This window comes from Stomoxys calcitrans, chromosome 5, assembly GCF_963082655.1.
Source record: "Stomoxys calcitrans chromosome 5, idStoCalc2.1, whole genome shotgun sequence".
NCBI classification, from domain to species: domain Eukaryota; kingdom Metazoa; phylum Arthropoda; class Insecta; order Diptera; family Muscidae; genus Stomoxys; species Stomoxys calcitrans.
The window spans coordinates 149933644-149955795 of record NC_081556.1 but is presented as its reverse complement, the minus strand read 5'-3'; the positions used below and the strand labels follow the sequence as shown (position 1 = coordinate 149955795).

Sequence of the window (22152 nt, the reverse complement as noted above, 5' to 3'; positions counted from 1 at the left end):
TTTTTCTAAAGCAAGCTAAAAGTAACAGCTGATAACTGACGGAAGAAAAAATGCAATTACAGAGTCACAAGCTGTGAAAAAATTTGTCAACGCCGACTATATGAAAAATCCGCAATTACTTTTTGGGCAACCCAATATTTCGCGAGAAAAATTGTACTCAGTTGTTTACGGTACACTAACTGGTAATTATTTCATGGATAACAGCAAAGAGAATACACAGAAAAATCTGACATCTTAATACCGTCAAACCCAGTTGGCTGTTAACAGCTGTTCGTGTTAGACCACCTTTTTAAATCCGCCTTGAATGATGTTCGAGGGGCCTATCCACTTTTTGTTCTCGCAAGTGACCCATGGCGAAACAATTAAAGGTGGTCTTATTTGTACAACAAACACAAATCATATGGCGCAATCCGCCATCTTGTCATCAAGCTGATCGACGTTTTCCCAACACACACAAAGAAGCTTGTGTGCGTGGGTGTATACGTGTGCGAACATGAGCAGAGAATATGCGAGAAAGAAGATAACAACAAAGAGAATGCAGACATAAATCTGACATCTTAATACTGTCAAACCTGGCCGGCTTTTAACAGCTGCTCGCGTGAGACCACCTTATTAAATCCGCCTTGCAAGTGACCTAACCTTCTCTTAGTGAATCCTGCAGTGTTGTTGTCTTATGTCATGCCAAATTTTGCTATTGTTAAATTGCACACATAGTGTGTTACGAATGAAAGAAGTCAGTTGTTTTTGTGCCACTCCAAATTAAATTGTTTTCACAACTTTATGATGTAAACAACTTTCTCATAAATTTGTAGCCATAAAAACAGCTTTTGCTCACATTTTTAGATTGTCATACAAAAATAAGATAGTAGTTTGAGAGCAAAAATGATGAGTCGTATGTTGCAATTTTGACAAACTAATGACATGTCTTTGATTAGAAATGTAAAAAAAAAAAAACAAGAAAAGATTTTAAAGGCCAAAATAAGTGTGAGCTCAACAGACATAGAAATTCACGAAAATGCCTTCTGCAATGAGTAGCCACGATCACAGGGTGACTACATTAACTTTAACTTTCACTTAAAGTTTGGTAATTGGTAACAGAAAGTACTCATTAACTCATTACATCTTTGTTGTTGTTCTGTTGCACGTGTTATTGTTTTGGTGAGAGAGGCCGCAGCCAATACTTGTTTTTTATTCAAAAAATTTTAAATAATAAGTCACAAAAAAGTAAGCCGTGTAAAAAATTGCACAGTGTATATTTAGCAAAGAGGGGGTGTAAAACAAAACAAATCTACCATGGAATTCAAAGAGGGAAAGATTAGACTAAATGTTCAACACCTCGTGGCGGTTTTACCTTCAGAGGAACATAATAAATATTTACACAAATTTTTGGAGAAACAGGTAGATATATTTGTGGATATATTTTGGCGAAAGTATGCACTAGAAAACATGTACCATCATTATAGAGTATAAATGAAAAAGATGTGCAAGCCCTTCTGAAGTTCTTAAGTCTCTCACTGTTGGAGGAAAATTTGACTATACCCATAGCGGTGGCTTTTGAAGATTGCTTGTTGTTGTTGCTAACAAACGCTTTGGACGAGTGCAGTGATAACGGTGTAAATAACCGTAATGATCTTAAGGGAGTTGCTTTTCATGACTACCAAAAGAAGGCCATAGCCTTGGCGAAACTCATGCACATGTCTTTGTGCGTCAAAAGGTGAGATTGCAGGGGAACAGGTTTAACGGCACATGATTTGAAGTTTCTTATACCAGCCTTCTTCTCTTTCAGATACGCTTTATCATATTTCTCCAATAAACCACCTATTTTTGCTAAATCTAATGATGCTTCAGACAAAAGTGTTGCTGCCAAGAAATCCAGAAATGACGAAACAACAAAACATCCCAACGAGATGGATATAATCAAATGCTGCTATCGTCTGCTAACAGCCAATGTGGACTACTTTAAAGAACTTTGGAACTGGTCGGATTTTCTTGAAAGCTATGCAGATATGGTCCATGATAAACCCTCATTGTTAAAGCTCTATGTAAATCACATAATAGCCTTGCTTACAAATATGAGTGCCTTAAAATTGCGTGCCCTTAATGCCCATATACCCGAAAAGTTGATAATCGAATTTGAGGACGACAAAAATTTACTCAAGTTTAACAGAGAAAATCATATGACCAATGCCACTATAGCTACAACTGCTGTTTCCTCTGCGAGCACATTGTTTGTGAACATAAACGCTTCGTTGGTCACCAATATTGAGGGGGTGCTTTTGCCAATTTACAATAAGAATAATTATGAATTTTATTCCAAAACGGATGGTCTGCATGACAAAATAGTACGTGTTGATTCAACCAAGGTCAATTTGCGTAGCATTGCTCTGGGCACGACAGTGGGCAAAGCTATTTGCTTATCTGGTCCCGTAGGTTGTGGTAAAACCACACTTGTCGAATACCTGGCACGTAAGACTGGTCGAATATGTCCAAAACTTCATGAATTGGAAAATGAGCACAATCAATCTAGTGAAGTCTTCAAGGAAAATAAACAAAATGGCAGTGAAAATGTACAAAAAATTGGAAATAAACGTAAAACGGAAATCGATACCCTAAAGGGAATGTATGATTCATTGAAAGCAGCTCAACAGCAAATGATGGCACAAAACGGTTTTGTACGTGTCCAATTGGGTGATCAAACCGATTGTAAAACTTTGTTGGGTCAATATCATTGTACAGATGTACCTGGAGAGTTTGTGTGGCTGCCGGGGGTACTAACACAGGTTGGTGATTTAATCAGATTATTTTTAAAATAGAATGTCATAATAGTTGTTTGTTTTCCTTTTGGTACAGGCTGTAATGAACGGATATTGGTTACTATTAGAGGACTTGGATAGTGCCACTACGGACACTTATACCGTTCTAAGTGGTTTGTTGGAGAATCAGTATCTTAGCGTGCCGGGCTTTCGAGATTGTGTTAAAATAGCTCCAGGCTTTCAGTTATTTGTCACCGTAAGGTAAATGAATGTTTATATAAAATGTGGATCCGAGAATATGAGCAACAAATTTTTCAACAATATTTCAATCAAACATATTTGTATTATTTTTATAGCCTCCACAATAGGATGAAGGTATATTAACTTCGTCTTTATTTATTTCTAATACATCGAAATATTGGCCTAAGACATATTAAGACATATATTCTTGATGGCCAAGACATTTTTTAAAGTCGATCTAGCCATGATCGTCCGTCTATCTGTCTGTGGAGAGCAAGCTAACTTTTTAAGTAGTAAAGCTGGGCACTTAAAATTTTGCACAAATACTTACTATAGGTGCAGGTCGATTATGATTGTAAATATCGGCCAATGTCTTGTTGGGTTTAAGTGACAGTCTGCCATCAGACGCACTTAGACGTTTTCGTCCATTGTCATACCACAGGAACAGAATAAGGAAGATGCCTTCTATAGTTCCTACTGCTGAAACATTCAGATCTCTTTAAAAAGCCCAATAACTTGCGAATGTTCACATCCGCTAAATCAGACAGGTTCTCAAAGAAATGAGAACGTAAAGTGGAAGTCCTTCTAACTGCTAGTGCGGGACACACACAAAGAAGGTGTTCTATAGTCTCCTCTTCCTCGATGTCCCTACAGCTTCTGCAAAAGTCGTTGCTGGTAACCTTCAGTCTGTCAGCATGTTTTCCCGATTAGACAGTGACCTGTCATGACGGACACAAAGACTAAGACGTCTGCTCTAGCCAATGACAGCAAAGCAGTAGACCTCTTCAAGTCTAGGTTAGGCCACATAGTTTTAGAATGCTCACAGCCCCCTCTTTGAGACCATCTATCATTCGTTGTCCTTCGGGCCTGGTCCTGAAAACTTAGCTTTGCCCTGGAATGTGTAGGGTAGTTCCTAGTCTAGCAAGCTCAGCTGCTTTACAATTCCCTGGGATATCTCTGTGGCCCGGCACCCAAAACAGGTGAATTTTGAACTGTTCAGCCATCTCATTGAGAAATCTGCGACAGTTGAGGGCGGTTTTTGTGTCCAGAAATAAAGGGTTATTTTTTTGAGGTTAGGATTTTCATGCATTAGTATTTGACAGATCACGTGGGATTTCAGACATGGTGTCAAAGAGAAAGATGCTCAGTATGCTATGACATTTCATCATGAATAGACTTACTAACGAGCAACGCTTGCAAATCATTGAATTTTATTACCAAAATCAGTGTTCGGTTCGAAATGTGTTCATTCACCGTAACGTTGCGTCCAACAGCATCTTTGAAAAAATACGGTCCAATGATTCCACCAGCGTACAAACCACACCAAACAGTGCATTTTTCGGAATGCATGGGCAGTTCTTGAACGGCTTCTGGTTGCTCTTCACTCCAAATGCGGCAATTTTGCTTATTTACGTAGCCATTCAACCAGAAATAAGCCTCATCGCTGAACGGTGAATGAACACATTTCGAACCGAACACTGATTTTGGTAATAAAATTCAATGATTTGCAAGCGTTGCTCGTTAGTAAATCTATTCATGATGAAATGTCAAAGCATACTGAGCATCTTTCTCTTTGACACCATGTCTGAAATCCCACGTGATCTGTCAAATACTAATGCATGAAAATCCTAACCTCAAAAAAATCACCCTTTACGTTATCCAGGGATTTAATGGTTGTCTGACTGTCTGAGAAGATATTTATGCCAATCGTCGCAATTACATTATATCATAGCCATTCCACCACTTCCTTAATTGCAAGGATCTCTGCTTGATACACACTGCAGTGGACGATATGACCTGTTCTAGATCTTTAGAGTACACCCCAAAGCCCACCTGGTCGTTTAGTTTGGAACCATCCGTATAGAAGTCTATGTAACTTTTGTCACCAGGTATATCGTTGTTCCAATCGGTTCTATCAGGAATAGTGGTACAGTAGTTTTTATCCAAAAGCGGCTCAGGTAGGGTGTAATCCACACTGCCTGGAACATCGGATATTGTATCAACGATAACACAGTGTCCGTAGCCGTCACATGACCATCCAGAGGCATAAAATGTGGAAATTAAATTCAGTACATCAGATGGTGTCGTGCATCCGGTTAAGTATTGAGCAGTAGGTGGATTTTTGAAACCCCGTCCACCAGACCACAACACCCTATAGCGTTATAGGTTCGACAACTGCAGTATATACTTAATGCATGACACGCGGTCTAAACCCCCAATGGCTCTCTTGCAGGTGTATAGGGCAGCAGTGGCCTTTCTTGCCCTTTCCAGAATGTTGGATTTGAAGTTCAATTTCCTGTCCACCAAATCACCCAGGTATTTCGCGCTTTCTGTAAATGGAACATTCTCCCACCCAAAGAGTTCCTTCCACTTGCCACTGTAGGCAACTTGTATCTCCTGCTGAAAATAACTACTTCTGTCTTGTCTGTCAGACTAGTTTCGGTTGTCCACTTTGCCGTTGCACGTAGAGCTTCCTGAAGTATATCTCTTAGAGTGCTGGGAAACTTTCCCCTAACCGCAGCATATGCGACCACGTTTACGCCTTTTACTACCAGAGACAATAATATATTGTTAATGGCTATATTCCAAAGTAGTAGCGGAAACAGTACACCTCCTTGAGGTGTTCCTCTGCTCACCCATCTTTTTAGATCCGCAGATCCCAAGCCTGCCGTAATGCATCTTTTAGTAAGTAAGTTATAAATAAACTTTCTTACGGTAGAGTTGATGCCTAGAAACTCCAACTTCTTCATGATTGACGTCGGTTTTACATTATTGAAAGCACCTTCAATGTCAAGAAATGCTACCATTATATATATATATTCTCTCTATGTAGCCGACTAGGTCGAGAAGGGCTGTTTCAGTGGATTTGCCTTTACTATATGCATGCTGCTGCCGCGACAGGCGATCTGCAGGGATCTTTGCCCTAAGATATGTTTTTATCAACATGTCAAGAATCTTCAGCATAAGATGGCAGACTAATAGGACGAAAATCTTTCGCCTTCGGAATGAAAATGACCTTCGTGTACTTCCATCCCTCAGGTATAAATGACATTCTGATACAAGCAGAGTATATCTCCCTAAACCAGGGAACCAGACACAGCTTGCAATTCAACCGGTGATACATCATCCCATATTAACTGGTATCCCGATTTGACTTCTTGAGCCTCAAGAGGGCCCAATTCTCATCCAATTTGACTAAAATGTTGCACAATCACTAACATAGTTTAAATCGGTCCTTAATCTAATATAGCTGCCATATAAGCCCATATCCCGATGTTACTTCTTGAGCCCCTAGAGGTCACAATTCTGAACCGATTGACCGAAATTTTTGCACAGCTATGCTATGACCTCCAACATATTTGTGTAAAGTATGTATAAGGAACAATTCTATTCCGATTTGGCTGAAACTTTGCCCAGTGACAAAGAATTACAATTATAAATGCTGTAATAGGGTCATCAATTCGTTAGCGGGCAGTACTTGGGACATGAAAAATAATAAAGTTACTGGCCGACCGAACTGGCGAAAAATTGCTATAGATATTAGCAGATAAAAGCCCTAAAGTTAATGAAATTTGTCCCGGAAACCATCGAAGGGATGTCCCAAATTGTGTGCTTACAGCGATCGTGGCTACAACCGACAACAACAACACCAAATTGGGCTTGATAATTTTTAGTTATATTGGGTTGCCCAAAAAGTAATTGCGGATTTTTCATATAGTCGGCGTTGACAAATTTTTTCACAGCTTGTGACTCTGTAATTGCATTCTTTCTTCTGTCAGTTATCAGCTGTTACTTTTAGCTTGCTTTAGAAAAAAAGTGTAAAAAAAGTATATTTGATTAAAGTTCATTCTAAGTTTTATTAAAAATGCATTTAAATACTTTATTTTAAAAAATCCGCAATTACTTTTTGGGCAACCCAATAGTTATATCTAATTTTGGGAAAATTTTTTCGATTGTCTTTAATTTTGAAAATTTACAATCTTTTGCAATTTTGTTGTCCATTAAAACACAAATATTTAATGTTTTTCTTTTAGGTAGACTCCGTCTACCATTTTCAAAGATTTAGTGAGTTGCTATACACGAATTATTGTCTGTTGGCAACTGACAATGACATATAGCCGATACGATACAACAAAATTGCAGAAATGTGAAAAGAGGCCAACAATACCCAAACAGAATATTCTTTTTATGAAAATCATACATTGACTGGACTTTGATTTTATGCTATTGTTATAGCTGATATACATTGAGGTCTATTAAATAACCAATTTCCTGTCTCTCTCTCTCGCTTACAGAAATAATAAATCATCTTCGAATGCATCGCAGAAAGCCCTATTCTCATTGCTGGAAAAGTATCTGTACATCATTAACATTTTACCATTGTCTCGAAATGAATTGTGCAAGGTGGTCAGCAGCAACTACACGAAACTGTCGACGGTGGCCAATCGCATTGTTGATGTGTTTCTCACATTTTCCAAAGGTGATCACCATGTGGCGGATAATCTACGCCAGCAGGAAACCGAAGATAGGGCAAATAATACCGAACAGTATCTACAATTGCCGCACGAAGAAGTCAATCTGAGTACAGTTACCAATTCGGGACGTTTGGTTTCCACTAGAGACCTTATCAAACTGTGCCAAAGGTCTAATCCGGTTTTCTCGGTTACCAGCACAGAATGTGCCTATTTTGTATTCCAAAATGCTGTGGATATATTTTGCTCATATTTGCCCCATAGCAAAGAGAAGACAAAGCTTATTACGAGCATTGGAGCAAAATTGGGGATTATACAGTCGCGTTGTGAACACTTCGCCGAGGAGTATAAACCGGAGATACAACTGCAAGCCGATCGTATAAAAGTGGGCCGTGCCGAACTGTGTTCACGAATAGCCATGCAGGAGACATCTTCGGCTGTAGAGCGGGTAGAGGAGCAGGCCTTGAAACGTTTCAAAATGTCACATGGTTCTGAAAAATCAATTAAAGCCAGCCAAAAGAAAGCTGCTACGTTTTCCTTTACCCGTTTGGCGGCTTGCTTGCTGGAACGTGTGGCTGTGTGTGTGGCCAATGCTGAACCCATTCTGCTGGTGGGTGAGACCGGTGTGGGCAAAACTTCGTCTGTGCAATATTTAGCCGAGAGAACCAGACACAAGCTGGTGGTTATCAATATGAACAATCAGTCGGATGTATCCGATTTGGTGGGTGGTTTCAAACCTGTGGACCTAGCCTGTGTCATAGCTCCACTTAGAAGTGAATTTGAGATTTTATTCCGCAAGACTTTCAATCAAATGAAAAATGAAGCCTTCCTTTCCAAGTTCAGCATATGTTATAATCAAGGCAACTTCGCTGTGGTAGTCAAACTGATGCTGAAAATTGTCCACTCAGTATTCGAAAAGTCCGAACGTAATGAGTTGAGAGACAAAGACTTGCTGCTGCTCCCCCGCTGGCTAGACTTGAAGATAAAACTGCAGAAACTGAACAATCAGCTTAACAAATCGATAAATATATCGTTCGCCTTCATACCGGGATCGCTGGTGAAATGTATTAAAAATGGTGACTGGGTCTTATTGGACGAAATCAATTTGGCCTCCGCTGAAACTTTGGAATGTCTGTCAACAATTTTGGAACCTGATGGCTCGGTGGTATTGTTGGAAAAGGGGGATTTTATTCCTGTTAAGAGACATCCAGATTTTCGTATATTTGCTTGCATGAATCCAAATACGGATATTGGCAAAAAGGATTTGTCCGTGGGCATTAGAAATCGTTTCACCGAATTCTTTGTGGATGAAGTCTCTACCGATGCCGACTTGAGTCTTTTGATATCCGATTATCTCAGTGCCACTGGTATTCAAAAGAAAAGTGTCATGAACATAGTGAAGCTGTACAAACGTCTCAAACAATTGGCCAAATTGGAACTCAATGATGGCCTGGGCAATAAGCCAGTGTATTCGCTGCGTACCCTTTGCCGTTCCCTTTGTATATGTGCGAAAAATCTTTGTGGGTCCATTGAGCGTAACCTCTATGAATCTTTCTGCTTGAGTTTCCTTACACAACTTGATCCCCAGTCCCACAATGTGGTGGAGCATTTAATAAAAGAGGCTATGCTGAGTAATGCCAAGGCCATATTGGGTCAAGGTATACCAAAACCCGGAGAGAATTATCTCAATTTTGAGGGATATTGGATACAAAGGGGGCCCAAAGAAGAGTTGGAGGAATGTAGCAATTACATACTGACACCGAGTGTCAAAGATAATCTCAGGGATCTTGCCCGCATTATATCAATAGGAAAATTGCCCATACTGCTTCAAGGACCCACCTCGGCGGGCAAGACCAGTTTAATTGATTATGTGGCCCGACGCAGCGGCAATCATTGTTTGCGCATCAACAATCACGAGCACACAGATTTGCAGGAATACATTGGCACATATACGGCCGATGTGTCAGGAAAACTTTCCTTTAAGGAAGGTGTCTTGGTGCAAGCCATGCGCAATGGCTATTGGATCATTTTGGATGAATTAAATTTGGCCTCCACCGAAATTCTGGAAGCCCTCAATCGTGTTTTGGATGATAACAGAGAACTTTTCATACCGGAAACTCAAACAGTGGTTAAGGCACATCCCAATTTTATGCTGTTTGCCACACAAAATCCCCCCGGTCTATATGGAGGCCGCAAAACTCTGTCAAGGGCCTTTAAAAATCGTTTCATAGAACTTCACTTTTCCGAAATACCACGCAATGAATTGGAAATCATTTTGGAAAAGAAATGCCTTATCCCGCCCTCGTATGCCCGTAAAATGGTTGCGTGTATGATGGATTTGCAGAAAAATCGTAAGACGACTACGAAAAATGTTTTCACTTTGCGCGATCTCTTCCGATGGGGCATACGCTACACATTGGCCGATAAGAAACTGCTAGAGGACATCAAATACGATTGGAATCAGCATTTAATTGAGGAGGGCTACTTGGTCTTGTCGGCCAAAGTGCGTACCCCCATTGAGATCGAAATAATCGAGGAGGCCTTGTACAAGAACTTCAGGAAACGCATTGATTTGTCGCGACTGTTTGATGCTGCTGGAGATGCAACGCAAAAATCTCCTGTAACCAGGAACATTATAGAAGCGATACAGAAATTCACACATCGCACAGATATTGTGTGGACACGTAACATGTCGAGAATGGCAGTTTTGACCGCGAAGGCTTTGCAATTCGATGAGCCAGTGCTCCTGGTGGGACCGACCGGATGTGGCAAGACCACAGTTTGTCAAATATTGGCCGCCATACGGGGTGTTCAGTTGAGAATACTTAATTGCCATATGCACACAGAGGGTGCGGATTTCCTGGGAGGACTTAGGCCTTGCCGCAACCATGGCACGGTTGACAAGGAGGGCAAACCAGTTGGGGGTGAGGCCAAAATTTTCGAATGGACTGATGGCCCTTTGATACAATGCATGCAAGAGGGCTCTTACTTCATGGCCGACGAAATGTCTTTGGCGGAGGATTCCGTTTTGGAGCGTCTGAATAGTGTGCTGGAGCCCGAACGCACCGTATTGCTGGCCGAGAAAGGCGGTTTAACCAAATCCAATTCCGATGCGGAAATAGTCACCGAATTTGTGGTTAAAGCCCAGCCTGGTTTCCAGTTCTTGGCCACCATGAATCCTGGCGGAGATTTTGGTAAGAAGGAACTTTCCCCAGCTTTGCGAAATCGTTTCGCCGAAATCTGGTGCCTGCCCTCAGATTCCCGCGAAGATCTCATACAAATAGCCAGCAATTGTATACTGAACGAACAATGCCACCTGCACTTGGATAAAATGGAGGTCGAGCGCATAGCCAAATTCATAATCGATGTTGTTATGTACATGAAGCAGTGCATAGACAAATTCAAGTACTCGGTACGTGATATTTTGGCCATGGCCAACTATATGGTGCGTAATAGCCAGCTTAGTTTTCCGGAAAAATCGGTCTTTGGTTTGGAGACCATCTTTTTAGATGCCTTGGAAATGTTGACCAATGAAAGTTTGGACAAGGTAGAACATTTACGCACTAACATTTTGGAATATGCCATAAAACAGGCAGACATGATACTGCATGAGAAATTCACCCTAAGCCAGTTGAGGGAAAAGAAGGGAACCGCTGTGGAGTATACAACCGACAATAGATTTGGCATAAAACCATTTTTCATTGAAACCAATCTGACCTCACAGGGAGAGGTCAGCACCAAGGGTCAAGATTTCCTCTTCGATGCTCCCACCACCAAACAGAACCTGTTCCGTCTGTTATCGGCTTTGTCGCTGCAAAAGCCCATATTGTTGGAAGGTCCCCCCGGTGTGGGCAAGACCTCCATTGTGGAAAATGCAGCTCGTGCCATTGGCTATAACATTGTGCGCATAAATCTGTGCGAACACACCGATTTAGCTGATCTCTTTGGCACTGATCTTCCGGCCGAGGATAATATTCTCAACACCAGCCAAACGAGTCAACGAAAAACCCCTCAAATCGGTTCGTTTGTATGGCGAGATGGTCCCTTGCTGGCCGCTTTAAAATCTGATCACACATGGATTCTTTTGGATGAATTGAATTTGGCCCCCCAATCGGTTTTGGAAGGCCTCAATGCCATTTTGGATCATCGTGGTGAGGTGTACATACCCGAACTCAACAGAACCTTTTCTCTCAACAAACAGACCAGGATTTTTGCATCCCAAAACCCTCTAAAGCAAGGAGGAGGGCGTAAAGGCTTGCCCCAGTCCTTCTTGAATCGCTTCACCAAGGTGTATGTAAGGAAATTGACCACCGAAGATTTGTTGCATGTCGTAGAAGGCAAATATGAGGCACATTTTGATAATTTGAAACAGGCCTTCATCAAAACTTTGCCAGGGACTTGGGTCGGAGGCAATTTATTCCACATCTATAAAAGCATACGCAGCAATCACTTGGAAGGCAGCCAAATATCGAAAATAACTTTTGATTTATCCCTACGCATGGTGGCTTTCTCGGAAACTTTGGATCGTGGTATAACCACCATGGAATTTGGCTACAGAGGAGGGCCCTATGAAATTAATCTACGTGATATTCTACGTTGGTGTGACCTCTTGATAGGTACCCAAACAGGCTTCACCATACAATATCAGCGCAATTTCCAACAAAATTTCGAACATTTTCTGCTTGTCACATACGAACGCATGAAGTTGGTCTACTACCAGCGCATGCGTTGCGACCAGGACAAGCAATTTATTCGCCGAGCATTTGCTAATATCTTTCAGTGCGATGCAGAGCGCCTTAATGAAATCTCGGAGGATATTAGTCTCTATTGGACTCCTGAGAAAATGTATATTAATGATATAGTACTACAGCGTGATTCAACGGGGCCTTTAAGCTCATCCAAAAATGGGGAATCAACGCCTATACTATTGGCTTCACAACGTGAAATGCTAAAGAATGTCATCGAATGTGTGCATATGGAAAAGCCGGTTCTCTTGTGTGGCCCCACCGACTCGGGCAAGACGAAACTTATTGACACTCTATGTTGTCTATCGAATCAAGTCTGCAATACGGATAACATTGACGATTCCGTAACGGGTAGTTTTCAACAGGTGAGTTGTGGCTATGAAATTTTTTTTTAATTTGCTATGAAAAGATTTTTAAAAAATCTCGGCTTAACCAATTAGTTTGAAATTTTTTACAATACGTTAAATTTGATTTTCGCTGGAAATGACTAACTAATTTTTGATCATCACTTACCTTCATTTTCAAAAAAAGAAAGATTTTGAATATGGGTTGTTGTTGTTGTTGTAGCAGTTTATTGTGTTCTATCTTTCGTCTGCTTGATTCTGTTGAGTGTCTAGACCCAGGAACTCTGCGAATAATATGGGGTGCGTCCACAGGGATCTAAGTCTGAGTCGAGTGGGTCTGGTCGGGCAGTTAAACGGGTGACGTGTATCGTGCGGTCCATGGTTACAATCGCGACATACATCTTGCACGTCGGCATCAATCCTTGCTCTGTGGGAATTGAGGCGGCTGCATCTGCCGGAACGTTATTGAGCCAGAACCACTCTGGTTTGCCGGGGGAGGTCGATTTCTTCGGGTGCAATGGGTGGCGGTCGTTCTCCAAGGACTACATTCACCTGGTAGCCAATTACCGCGTCTGCTACCGTGTCTGCATGAACGTGGTTCAGACCCGCTTGATATGGCGCTTGTTTTTGTTATAGCAGTTTTTTATACACTGAGAGGGCAGCCCGTGTCGATGAAGAACTCCATCGGGTCAATCCGTTACTTTCAACCGGCAGCCGTGGGAATGCTTGAATATGGTTGCCCCTATTTAAGCGAACTTTTGTTTGCACCCTTATTGTAACCCAACTCCACAAATGTGGTAAATAAATTTGGGGTCAAATAACCTGGACTAATGTCCTCTTCCCCAAAATCCCACATTCTCCCTAGCCGACATTTTGGGCTTTGGGGCAATTTAGGATACAAATAAAAAATAGAAAAAGAATCTGGTATTAAAAATTGGAGAATTTAAACTTTCTCTAAACGGACATGAGGGCCGATCGCGACAATTTGCGTATTTTAGGGTCAAGTCTCTAGGGGTTCTCTATTCCTCCCGCAAAAAACCAAACCTCCAGCTGACAAATTGTCCGATCAATATGTGACTCAAATCAAGGCATTCGGGAGAAGTCACGAATCTGATACAAAAATGTCTCTCCAAGTGTCTAGAGGCGTGCCTTTTCCCATCCAAGCGATATGAACAATATAGGGCTCATATGAAAAGTGGTTGAGTAAGAAAATAGGTAGTAACCCATTAACGGCCAATGAATAAGAAAGTCCTCAATTTTGGTCGACATGTTTTATAAGTCTGTCTTCAGAGGAAAAATGCAATAGTCTTTAATGTAGCATTTATATATATATATTCATTTAGTCATTTCGTTTGCAACACATCGAAATATCAATTTCCGACCCTACAAAGGACCGTCGTAAAATTCTAAGACAATTTAACGATGTCTGTCCGTCTATCCGTCCGTCTGTTGTAATCACTCTACAGCCTTCAAAAATTGAGATATTGAGCTGAAATTTCGCTCAGATACGTCATTTTGATGTACGCTGGTTAAGTTCTTGAACGGTCCAAATCGGACCATATTTGGATATAGCTGCCATTTAGAACGATCTGACGATAAAGGGTCTAATGCCCATAAATACTTTATTTTTTATCCTATTTCGCTGAAATTCCATAGGATTTCGCCTCCAAACATAGGACCTAACTATGGTCTAGATCGGACTATATTTAGATATAGCTGCCATATAGACCGATCTACCGATCGACCCTTCAGACCCTTTGAAGCCCATACAAATTTTATTCATTACCCGATTTGAAACAGTGAATTTTGAAACAGTGAGTAGCTTAAGACCTCCCACCATTTGACATAAATATGGTTCAGATCGGACTATATTTAGTTATAGCTGCCATATAGACCGATCTGCCGATAAAGGGTCTGAAGCCCAAAAAAACTTTATTTATTACCCGATTTCGCTGAAATTTGAAATAGTGGGTTAATTTAGGCCCTACGATATCGCACTTAAATATGGTTCAGATCGGACTATATCTAGATATAGCTGCCATATAGACCGATCTACCGATAGAGGGTCTGAAGCCCATAAAAGCTTTATTTATTACCCGATTTCGCTGAATTTTGAAACAGTGAGTTGTTTTGAGCCTCCAAACATAGGACCTAAATATGGTCCAGATCGGACTATATATAGACCGATCGACCCTTCAGACCCTTTGAAGCCCATAAAAATTTTATTTATTACCCGATTTCGCTGAAATTTGAAACTGTAAGTTGTTTAGAGTCTCAATGATAAGGGACCTCCTTTTTATAGCCGAGCCCGAACGGCGTGCCGCAGTGCGACACCTCTTTGGAGAGAAATTTTACATGGCATAGTAACTCACAAATTTTGCCAGCATTAGGAGGGGAAAACCACTGCTGAAATTTTGATATGATTGATATGTGAGAAGTTCGCCCCTGTTCCTTAGTGGAATGTTCATGGGCAAAATTTGCAATTTGCAATGGTCATGGAATTTCCCCTAGAAAATCCCAATTTTTTTTTACATTTTTCTTCAACAAAATCTCCGTTCCCCAAATGAGAAAAATTTTTCCCCATTTACAATTTTTTTGTTATTCCTTTATTTAAAATATTTTTGGGAGTTTTAAATTTCGTCATTCTTCCTAAATTTCGTCATGCCCTGTACACAATTTTGTTAGCCGCACCTATCTTGTGCAGGTACTCCTATAATAATATGCACCCCGTGTAGACACCGAAGATCGTACAAATCTTTCCCCCAGTTTAAAATAAGTTTTATTTAGTTCTTGGTTATTTTACTTATTACCTATATACAAATGTTTTATTTATTTATTCATGTTGTATTTTTAGATTGATTTAAATCGCCATTTGGAGGAAATATCTCAAAAGGTGGAAAACATTTACTTACATTATATGCAAGAGGCCATTTCGAATGAGTCCAGCTGCAAGAAAATGTTACTCGATGTCTATAATTCATGGAGCAATTTCAGTACTTTATCCAATGCCAAATGTGGTGAGTATTGATACATTCATTGCCTATGGAAAGTATTTTTTAATAGTAGTTCTTCTTTTTTTTTCTCTCTCTATAGAATTTCAAAATAAATCTGTAGTATCCGAAGAATTGGCCATCTACCGCAAGAGAATTGCTAAACTAAATCATACCATAGAAAAACTTTGTCAATGCCTTTCAAGGAACAAGGAAACTTTGAGTAGCCTAAAAAGCCTACAAAACATGTTGCATTTACTGAGAGAGCATGTGGAAAATGCGGACACTTTAAATACGGGTGGATATTTTGAATGGGTCGACTCACAAATAGTGAAGTCTCTCAAGTGTGGTCAGTACATTGCTTTGGAGCATGTTAATCTATGCTCATCTGCTGTGTTGGATCGTTTGAATCCTGTGTTTGAGCCAAATGGTTGCCTAATGATATCGGAAAAAGGTGTCTCTGCAGAAAACGAACTTACAGAGGTTGTAACAAAGTCGCCCAATTTCAGAGCCTTTCTTACCATAGATCCCAAAAATGGAGAATTGTCCAGGGCCATGCGTAATCGTTGTGTGGAATTGTCTTTGACAGGCAAGAGCTCTTTAGATTTGGATGACAAACGTTTACTGGTCTATTATCAAGGCATACATGATATTGATGCCATCAACAGTCTAATTACCATACATGATCGTATTTCCAATTTAACGGAAATTAATGGATTTTCCGTATCTCATTTAACACAAATGGCCTATCTGGCTGCTTCTTACAAACGCATTGGCTACACATTACCCAAAGCACTATATGTAAGTGCCATGGAAGTATATGTTTATTCGGCCAATGTGGACTTGATGGGCTATGGTTTATCCTACTACCAAAATAAGCTACGTGAAATTGTGGCCGAGGAAACGCAAAAGTTTGGCAACATACACCAAGTCCAACCAGGCGACGAGGATTACTTACAACATGTTCTATTGAATTGCAATAGCTTAAGCGAGACCTCCATTATAAGACTGCAGTTGGTGCCCTTGCGTATAGCGCTGAAGAATAAAAATGGCACTAGCGATCAGTTAAAATATGCATTGGAACGAGTGTTTTCCGATTTCTCCAAGATTAATTTAGAAAATAATGACATGGAAGTTTTAGTAAAATTTTTAATTTACATGGTCTACGAAAGCAGCAGCATGAACGATTTGAAGATGCGCCATTTGCTGCTGCTGCAAGAGTTGTTTCAACATCAAACAGAATACCAAAAACTTGCCAATGATCTTTATATGACCTTTGAGAATGTTAAGCAGGATTTGACATCTATTTGCCCGCAACTGCCTTGGAATTCAAAATTATTTCCACGCATACGAGACTATACTGACGACATTTTGATAAAATTGGAAATCAAATCTTTGGCAATTAGTACTTCGCTTGTGGTTCATACATTTTTGAAGGATATCCCGCACGAGAAGTTTGGAAAACTAACCAACATTGATGCTCTTACTTATTCCCAGGCGGTGGCTGTAAACACCATAACGGATAAATTGAATAATGATTTCCTAAAATACCTCTCCACCTGCTTGGATCAACTGGAAATTGTTCTAAAGACCGACTTGTTTCGGGCACAAATTACCATGGATTCCTTTATCTCAATGCATACCTGTGTGCTTTGGTTTAATCGCCTTTTGGAGACTTCCCAAAATAAAGTTTTTCTAAATAAAGAGCTCAATGGTCATCTATTGGATAAACTTGTTTTACATTTCAAGTGGATGGATAAAAAGTTGATAAAACAATTAAAGGCCATATTACCAAAAAATGTTTCCGCTGGATTCGAGAGCAGTTTACAAAAGCTATATGAGTATGTGGCCAGCGTAAAACATCCTTTAAATATTGTGCGCAAACTCTATGCAAAGGAAATGATTCAATTCCAACCATTTTATCGCGAGGAACAGGTATGTATGAGTTTTTATTATAAATCAATGGATAATGACAAACATTTTTTTTTAATGAAATTTATGGGACGATTATGGATTACAACCCAACTTCAGTTGAGTTGCCAACGTTCAGGTTTCTAATGGATTTTTTTAAATTCTATATCCAATAGCAAACTTTTTTTGAAGTAGCTTAACGTTGGTAACACCGACGTTGAATGAAACTGACAAAAAAATTCCAACTTATAATTACTTCGGATAGGATGGTGCTTCACCGACTCACGACAGCCATTACTGTCACAAATGCAATGCAAATAAGGATAACATTTCTGCAAATAAATTTTGTCATAGTTGTGGTCCCTCAACAGTTCGAATAACTTCCAACCTTTCTTGCTAGATTTCATTCGATTGTCATGATTCCATATTTCGTATGTCCCCAGTTGAATACAAAGCGTATTTAAGCCCTCTTCAAGGATATACTCTACACTGACTGGGACAACAACATCAGCTGAATACTTTGCAAAGCCAGTCGACTGACTTATTTATCTTAATGTCCACATGGGCCAGCGTCCATTCAATGTGACGTGTACTGATGTGTGAAGATTTCAACATCCGAAACGTTTGGCAACAAGATGATTTTTCGCAAGAAAGGCGTTAGACGGCAAACATCCATCCAATGTAATCCACTCGGCAAATAGTTTTAAGGTCTTTTTTGATTTCTAAACAGGAACCGCTGATCCGTCGAGACATTAACTACCGCACATCCGTAGCGAACACAATAAACCCATCACTCTCACTACTCTGCTAGTTCCTTGCAATACATCTCTTTTGCAACATAAGGTCTATTCTCACAAACAATAGACGATCAAACAGTAAAACTGCATTGCATTCTTCCTCGAAAATCTTGTGAAACATATGATAAACGTGTTACGCGTAACCAACCTGTACATCTGAGTATTCGTGTACTTAACTCTTAATAATTCCTTGGCCATCAGTCACAAGTCACCATCCGCAGCAGCGGCGTAGTCCGCGTCATTCCTAGACATCTCCTCAGGTTGGTGTTCTGAGACATCATAATTATCTGGTTTATACTTATGGTGCATGTGCAGTAATGGGCATGCTTCCACTTTGATCTTATCAGAGAACAGTATAGATTAAGCGCCACATAGCGATCCAATTCCCCCTTAATTAGCGTCAGATGATTCAATAAATTTTTCTTTAATTCAATTCCGTTTGCAATTCGGGCGTGGGGTTCCTTAATAGATAATGATTCAGTTATAGTCCTTCCTAGATACTTTAACGTCTTGATCTGTTGAATCACAGCTCTCTTAATAGTCAATTTCACACTTTTCCTGCTATCCTTAGCCATGCACATAATCTGGGTCTTATCAGCATGAAAAAACAAATTCAGGACTTCACAAAGTTTATAAAAGGCTTAAACCCTATTAAACCGTTTCTTCGCTTCGCCAAGGTCCTTTAACAAATACCATAATCAGAAAATCATGCGCATGTTGACAGATCAGACAGGTCTATGTAAGTTCCTGGTGTAAAAGCTGAACAATAACGGAACAAACAAGATGTTAATTGTGCTTTTACACAGACAATTTCTTTCTGGACAAAAAAAAATACAAATCCATTATATATAATGCCTCTTCAAGCCATAACCAACTTATCATATCAATCTTTACATATCCTCCCTCCCTCTGTTTTTTCTCTGTCAGGAAGTTTGACAGCTTTATATTCAATATTAGGTCTGTTCGCGTACTTTTCTAGTAGAAACTTGGCAGGACAGTTGTTGTTGTAATCACATTTTCATGTGGAGGTAGCGATGCTCGTTTCGCTCCAAAGGACCGATTGCCGCGGGATCAAGGTGGCCATTGGTTATTTAAAGGAGCTAATAACTCGCCTTGTCATATCGAGCATCGTATGCACTCAGTATTTGTGCAAGAGCCGGTGCCACCCGACCTCTCACTGAGACTCTCCGCTCGATACCGTTGATTGTCCGCGACTGCAGTTACAGCTGCTCTGGATGGAGCATTGCACTATCCGCAACCGGTGGACGCGCCCGGTAGCTCGCAGCTAAGCTTCTCGTGACAGCAATGAACCCCACACAGATCGGACCTCAATGATCCCGCTTGTGTGGTGCTCACAGTTATCTCGTGTCGTGTTTCAGGACAATAAGTCATTTATGTAAAAATTAGGGTAATGAGAAGTGATATTTAGGGGAGCGATGGCAGATCAGATATTTCGACTAAAATATGGATATCAAATTCGTCCAACTCTCCCAAATCCCTTTAATTTGAGCCCCATATTGGCATGGTCGATAAATATGAACCGTTTGGAGGGATTTTTGGGGCTGGGGCGGCCATCGGTACTTTGCCTTGAAAATAGATATCAAATTCGTTCTTTACCCCCAAATACCGTTGATTTGAGCTCCAAATTCCCATAGTCGGATATGAAGTTCAGTTTAGGCGGTGACGCTCTAAAGCATCCCCTAAACTGAACTTCATATCCCCCCAAACACAAATTGCCATAGGCGAATATGAAGTTCAGTTTTGGGAGTGACGCCCTAAAGCACCCCCTAAACTGAACTTCATGTCCCCCCAAACACTTGGCTCCAAAATTGGATATCAAAATCGTTTTCTACTCTCAAATACCTTCCATTTGAGTTCCATATTGTCATAATGGATCAATTAACCTATTTGACGTATTTTTAGGAGGAAAAGGGCCACCTGGACTTGAACGCAAATTTTAATGTCATATTGTAATCTACTCCCAATACCTTTTATTTGAGTCTCATACAGCTATGGTCGGCTAGTTAATATGCCCATTTTTATGTCATATTTGTAATCTAATGCCAAATACATTTCATTGGAGTCCCATATTGATAGGAACGTCGAATATGTCTGTTTAGAGGATTTTTGGGGTTGGGGCGGCCCACTTGGGTACTTGGACCAAAATTTCAATACGATATTCGTTGTCTAGTCTCCTTTAATTTGATAACCATATTGTGCCTATAGGTCCACTTTTGGTTTTGGGTGGCGTTTTTGGTGTAAGGGGGAGGGACCGCCCCCTTCCGATATCTATCCTTCCTTTCAGAAAAATTTACACAATCTGTGAAAATTTTAAGAAAATCAGTTCAGCCGTGTTTGATTCTACGTAACAAACAAAAAAGCCGAGTCCCATATAGTCATGATGGGTCATATGCCCATTTAAGGCATTTTCGGGAGATAGAGTGATCACCTATACTTCGAACTGATTTTGTATGCCAGATACGTAATCTACTCCCGAATACCTTTCATTTGAGGCCCATATTGACATGAACGTCCAATATGTCTGTTTGGGGGAATTTCGGGGTTGGGGCGGCCCGATGGGTACTTAGACTCGAATTTTAATCCCATATGTGTATTCTAATCTGCAATACCTTTCATCTGATATCCATATTGTCCCGATCGGTCGACTTTTGTTTTTATGTGGTGTTTTTGGGTAACGGGGGAGGGTCCGCCCTTTCCGAAATCAACAAATTATAAAGCCTACTCCTACTTTCTGACCACATTCGTAATCTTCTCCCGAATACCTTTCATTTGAGTCCCATATTGTCATGATCGTTAAATAAACCTATTTGAAGGGGTTTTGGGGCACCTGGGTCGGCCCCCAGGAATTTGGACCCAACTTTTATTATGAAATTCGTACTCTACTCTTGAATACCTTTCATTTCAATCCCATATTGTCTCGATCGGTCCACTTTTATTTTTCCCCCTCCTGATATCAAAAAATTATGTAGCCTATGTTTCCTTCCAGACCAACCTACACAATCTGTGAAAATTTCAAGGTAATCGGTTCAGCCCTTTTTGAGTATAGACCCGAAACGGCTGAACCGATTACCTTGAAAACAAACAAACACAAATTGAATTGCATATATAAGATAATAACTGTTTCCCTAACAGTGAGAGAGAGGATGTGTGTATATATGTTAGTGTTCTGTTTTTACACTAACAAAAATGAGTGTGATTACACTACACTACACATACAGGGTGGCTGATGAAAGCCGCTACCAAAAAAAAATGTAATAACTTTTTTTCTATTTAATAATAATAATTTAATAATTAATTTAATTAATTAATTAATTAATTTAATTAATAATAATTTAATAATTAATTTAATAATTTAATTTAACATGAATAAAAGAAAAATGTATTCCATACACCGAAAAAAAAATGTAGCAATATTCATCATTGTAGCAATATTCATCAGCCACCCTGTATGTGCCTACTATTTATTTAATAACAAAACCTGCAGTTCGCCTATGCGAATGATATTGACATCACAAGTGGATCAAAGCGAGCCTGCAGCTTTTGAAAAAGTTGAGAAGGAATCTGAGAATCTGATCAAGTGGGTCTGACATTAAACATATATATGTGTAAAAAATACTCATGTGATAAATTAAAAAATACTTCAGCTAGTGTTAAAGGTGTCAAACATGGTTAGTGTAGTACTAACATCGTAAATACGTTTTCTCGGTATATTTGATATAAGTACGACATAGCAATGCATGACCCTTGAAGCCTCCACACCTAATGTGGTTGAATAAGTCCCCTAACCGCGGACGAAACGCGTCCCACTGTGGTTGGTGTGTTTGGATCTCTGATTTTTCTTTTCGAATGCAAAAAGAATCTTCGATCATTAGGCTCGTC

The 22152-nt window shown here is 40.0% G+C and overlaps 1 protein-coding gene across 1 annotated transcript in view; it reads left to right on the top strand.

The window, feature by feature from the left end:
- The first annotated feature begins 1173 nt into the window (after nt 1-1173).
- The window catches only part of LOC106091702 (midasin), a 32989-nt gene continuing 12010 nt past the window's right edge, over nt 1174-22152 (top strand). Inside the window, exons 1-7 of the mRNA XM_013258321.2 lie at nt 1174-1398; nt 1464-1714; nt 1787-2780; nt 2851-3014; nt 7289-12575; nt 15409-15571; nt 15648-17479. Coding sequence (XP_013113775.2) covers nt 1294-1398; nt 1464-1714; nt 1787-2780; nt 2851-3014; nt 7289-12575; nt 15409-15571; nt 15648-17479 — 8796 coding nt within the window. The 5' untranslated portion in view covers nt 1174-1293. The remainder of the gene's footprint in view (nt 1399-1463; nt 1715-1786; nt 2781-2850; nt 3015-7288; nt 12576-15408; nt 15572-15647; nt 17480-22152) is intronic.